At 42.2% G+C, this 4,517-nt stretch overlaps 1 protein-coding gene across 1 annotated transcript; it reads left to right on the forward strand.

Moving 5' to 3' along the window:
- Positions 1–774: 774 nt before the first annotated feature.
- Positions 775–4,246, forward strand: LOC116551550 (putative male-specific lethal-3 protein-like 2; the record flags this gene model as incomplete). The annotated part of the gene is given in 4 exon segments (XM_032277699.1): positions 775–1,005; positions 1,007–1,157; positions 1,486–1,589; positions 1,592–4,246. Coding segments are annotated over 4 exon segments (1,692 nt in total), but the record flags the coding sequence as incomplete, so codon positions are not given.
- Between the last annotated feature and the right edge of the window lie 271 nt (positions 4,247–4,517).

Consider the following 4,517-nt stretch of genomic DNA (forward strand, 5'->3'; position numbering starts at 1 on the left):
ACAAAAACATTAGCTGGGCATGGTGGTGTGTGCCTGTAATCCCAGCTACTGAGGAGGTTGAGGCAAGAGAATTGCCTGAACCCAGGAGGCGGAGGTTGCGGTGAGCCGAGCCGAGATCACGCCATTGCACTCCAGCCTGGGTAACAAGAGTGAAACTCCGTCTCAAAAAAAAAAAAAGAACTCATATACCGACATCAGTGCCATTTTATTGTTTTTCTTTATATGTTAGGCATGCCACAAAAGGTTGGTTTTTGTAGGTATTGCACATTTAATTTTAAAATTAAATATAAAATGTTTTTCTTAACAAATGAAAATGCTTCTAGTATTTATCATTAGGCAAAATGTTAGGGCTATAAATATTAATTATTTTAATATTCAATATCTCTTGGTATTATACTTAGGATTTTTAAAATAGGTATAATATTAATCTTTGCAAGTAGAAATAGTAACAAAAACTTCTAAATAATGCTTGCATCAAATAAGGAAACAATAGGAAAATAACAAACTGGTATTCAGAGAATATCGATCGCCTTAAATGCATTTATTAGCAAACAAAAGCAAATGGGAGTAAATTCATATGCTTTCAATTCAAGAAATGATCGTAGAACAGATTAACCTAAAAGGAAGAAATGAATAAAGTCAAGAAATTAAAGAAAATAAAAACAAAAATGTGTAGGATAGATCAGGAAACACTAAGAGCTAGTTCCGTTAAAAGACCAGTGAAATAGATGAAGTTCAACAATATAATTAAGACAGACCGGGGATACATAAATAAATCGTATTAAATTTAATGGGGCTCCCTCCGGCTTGCCGAACGGCGCATGCGCAGTCGGGAGCGTCGCGCGCGCCCTGTCGCGTAGGCGGTGCTACGTGTGCGTCCCCAACGCCGCTGCGAGCCGCCGACGGGGGAGGCGTCTTGTCTACGGTGGGTTTTTCTCCTCGCGTTCAACCTCTCCTCCTGTGCGGCCCGGTGCCTCGTGGGCTTCCGTGGGACGCTCCCGTCGGACGCCATCCGACCCAGCTTGCTGCTGTTATTGTTGGGAAAGGCGAAAAAGGCAGAAAGATCCCAGGATAGCTGATCCATTGTAATGGTTGGAACAGAAGCTGGGATAGATGTGTAGCGGAAGATCCTGTGCTTCGTGATCCCAATGAAAATCGTAGATTAGGAGCTGGGCGCGGTGGCTCAGGCCTGTAATCCCAGCACTCTGGGAGTCCCAGGCTGGCGGATGGCTTGAGGTCAGGAGTTCGAGACCGGCCTGGCCAACATGGTGAAACCCTGCCTCTACTAAAAACACAAAAATATTAGCCGGGCGTGGTGGCAGGCGCCTGTCATCCTAGCTACTTGGAAGGCTGAGGCAGGAGAATCGCTTGACCCCCAGAGGCGGAGGTTGCAGTATGCCGAGACCGGGCCGTTGTACTCCAGCCTTGGCAACAGGAATCAAACTCTCACACACACACACCCCCCAAAAGAAAAGGAAAGCAAAGAAAATAGTAGATTACGGCGTAAATTGGTGAGAAAAGCTGTAGCTCACCTGAAGAGCAAGGGAGAAAGCAGCAGCCACTTTAGGTTGCCCGGTGCTGACTCTGTCTTTTTTTAAAAGGCCTCTCCGTCAAAGAAAATGATGAAAACTCATTAAGCAGTTCTTCCGACGGTAGTGAAGACAAGGATGAAGACATAAGTGAAGAAAGTGATATTGAAGAAAAGACTGAAGTGAAAGAAGAGCAGCAGCTTCAGACAAAAAGGGAAATGGAAGAAAGAACAATAACTCTAGAAATCCCTGAAGTTCTGAAGAAGCAGCTGGAGGATGATTGTTACTACATTAATCGGAGGAAATGGTTAGTGAAACTTCCATGTCACACCAACATCATAAGGATTTTGGAATCGTATGTGAAGCATTTTGCTGTCAGTGCAGCCTTTTCCGCCAGTGAGAGACCTCGTCACCATCACACTATGCCACATGCCAACAGGAACGTGTCTTTTATCCCAGTAGAAAAGAATGTTGACCTTTGTAAGGAGATGGTGGATGGATTAAGAATAACCTTTGATTACACTCTCCCGTTGGTTTTACTCTATCCGTATGAGCAAGCTCAATATAGAAAGGTGACTTTGTCTAAGTTTTTTCTTCCAATTAAGGAAAGTGCCACAAACACTAATAGGAGCCAGGAGAAGCCCTCCCCCAGCCCATGTTTGTTGAATCCATCCACACCTCAGTCTACAGAGAGTCAGTCGACCACCAGTGAACCAGCCACCCCCAGAAAGCGCAAAGCCGAGCCGGAAGCATTGGAGTGTCTGAGGCGGTCCTTGCGCCACGCCGCCAGCTGTGACAGGCTCTCTAAGAGCAGCGCCTCACCTCAGCCCAAGCACTGGCAGCAGGACATGTCAGCCAGCATGCCCAAGCTGTTCCTGCACCTGGAAAAGAAGACACCTGCAGCTATTCCTCTGATTCCTAGCCAGGAAGGGAGTGCTGTGTTTGCTGGCTTTGAAGGGAAAAGAACTAATGAAATAAATGAGGTCCTCTCCTGGAAGCTTGTGCCTGACAATTATCCACCAGGTGACCAGCCGCCTCCACCCTCTTACATTTATGGGGCACAACATTTGCTGCGACTGTTGGTAAAACTTCCAGAAATTCTTGGAAAAATGTCCTTTACTGAGAAGAATCTGAAGGCCTTATTGAAGCACTTTGATCTCTTTGTGAGATTTTTAGCAGAATACCACGATGACTTCTTCCCAGAGTCAGCTTATGTCCCTGCTTATGAGGCTCATTACAGCATGAAGAACCCCCAGGCAATTTATTAAAATGTTGTTGGTTCTGTAAGAACAACTGCTCCATCTAGCTTGGCATTCTGAGTTCCAGGTAAACAACTAACAAGGTGGTGGGCCTTTACCCAAAGCACAAACACAACACTCACCTGGGGGCTCTGACAGAGGTGTGCATGTTGTTTGAGTTGTCTACATACTGTAGTTATTCTGTGTAGAATTATTTCCTGGGTGCCTGAAAGTGTTCTGCCATTACGCTTGTACTTTGCAGGCCATGTGCGATGGCAGGAAAAACCAGCTGTGTTCACAGTTCCTAAGTGTACATAGGTTAAGCCATTTCAGTAGACATTGCAGTGAGCAAGAACCACATTGTTTCATGGTTAGCATTAAGCAAAATTTTTTTGCAAATTGGTTTCATTCTCTTGATGAAGCTGAGCAACACTGTCCAACAAGATTTAGTTTGTACTTGAAAACTGCAAAGTTATCTCAAAGTATTTTAGAGGGAATCAATACTGATGGCAAAAGAAAATTTGCAGCCATGCATTAGCTTCTAACGGTTCCCTCTCTATGAAACATCGTTTTTGGTGATCTAAAGAAAGCATTGCCTTTCTTGTTTGCAATTTTACAGCTATACTTTCTTGTGTAATGTTAGGGTTCCCTTTTTGTAAAATGTTCTTTTTGATGATCTAAATAAAGGCTGTCTTTTTTGAGAAAAAATTAAATCAGAGCCATAACTACAGATACAACGATTGGAATATAAGAGAATGCTACGTATTCATTTAGACCAGTAAATTTGAAAGTCTTGACAAAATGAATGACTACTTAGGAAAATGTGTATTCTATAAACTGGCTCCCCTCGAAAAAGTAGGTATTCCTCATTGTGACAACTGACAACCCCAAAGGTAGAAATTAAAACTAACCCACATATTTATTGCACACTATCAATGCTGACATTTTAACGTAAATTTTAGACCACATAAGCTCTAGCCTTTAGAGTCAGAAATTCCTTAGGTGCTAGCCCACAAATTGCCACATAAGAGAAGACAGAATATATGTCACTTTCTGTGATCCTAACAGAAAGTCCACAGAGGCATATCTTCCCATTGTCACTTCAGTAGCACCAAATAGGAAAGTGACAATACCATGAGAGAATGATATGCCACCCGCAGTATCTGAAGTACAAAGACAAAGCTGGATGTATTTTTGGCTAGTTAATTTGAGCAAACCCCTAAGTGTCCAGATGCATTCTTCCTAGATTATCATAATTCTCTTGCATGTCCCTGAAAGGATAAGCTATGTCCCAGGGCTAAGAAGTTGAACTGTGCTAGTCCAAGGTGAGATGTGCTCTAAGTGTGAGATACACACTGGATTTTGAAGACTTGGTATGTAAAAATAAATGTAACATTTCTCAATAATTTTCAGCATTGGTTAAATGTTGAACTGACAATATTTTAGATAAATTGGGTTAAATAAAATGTTATAAAAATACCTTCACCTATTTCTTTTTACTTTTAAAAATGTTAATATTTTAAAAACTTAAAATTACCAATGTGTATCACATCACATTTTATATATATATATATATATATACATATATATATATATATTTTTTTTTTTTTTGAAACGGAGTCTTACTCTGTCACCAGGCTGGAGTGCAGTGGCACAGTCTCAGCTCACTGCAATCTCCACCTCCTGGGTTCAAGCGATTCTTCCGCCTCAGCCTCCCGAGTAGCTGGGACCACAGGCGTGCACCACCATG

This window comes from Sapajus apella, unplaced genomic scaffold (assembly GCF_009761245.1).
Source record: "Sapajus apella isolate SASKATOON/1434 unplaced genomic scaffold, GSC_monkey_1.0 scaffold10, whole genome shotgun sequence".
Lineage (NCBI taxonomy): Eukaryota > Metazoa > Chordata > Mammalia > Primates > Cebidae > Sapajus > Sapajus apella.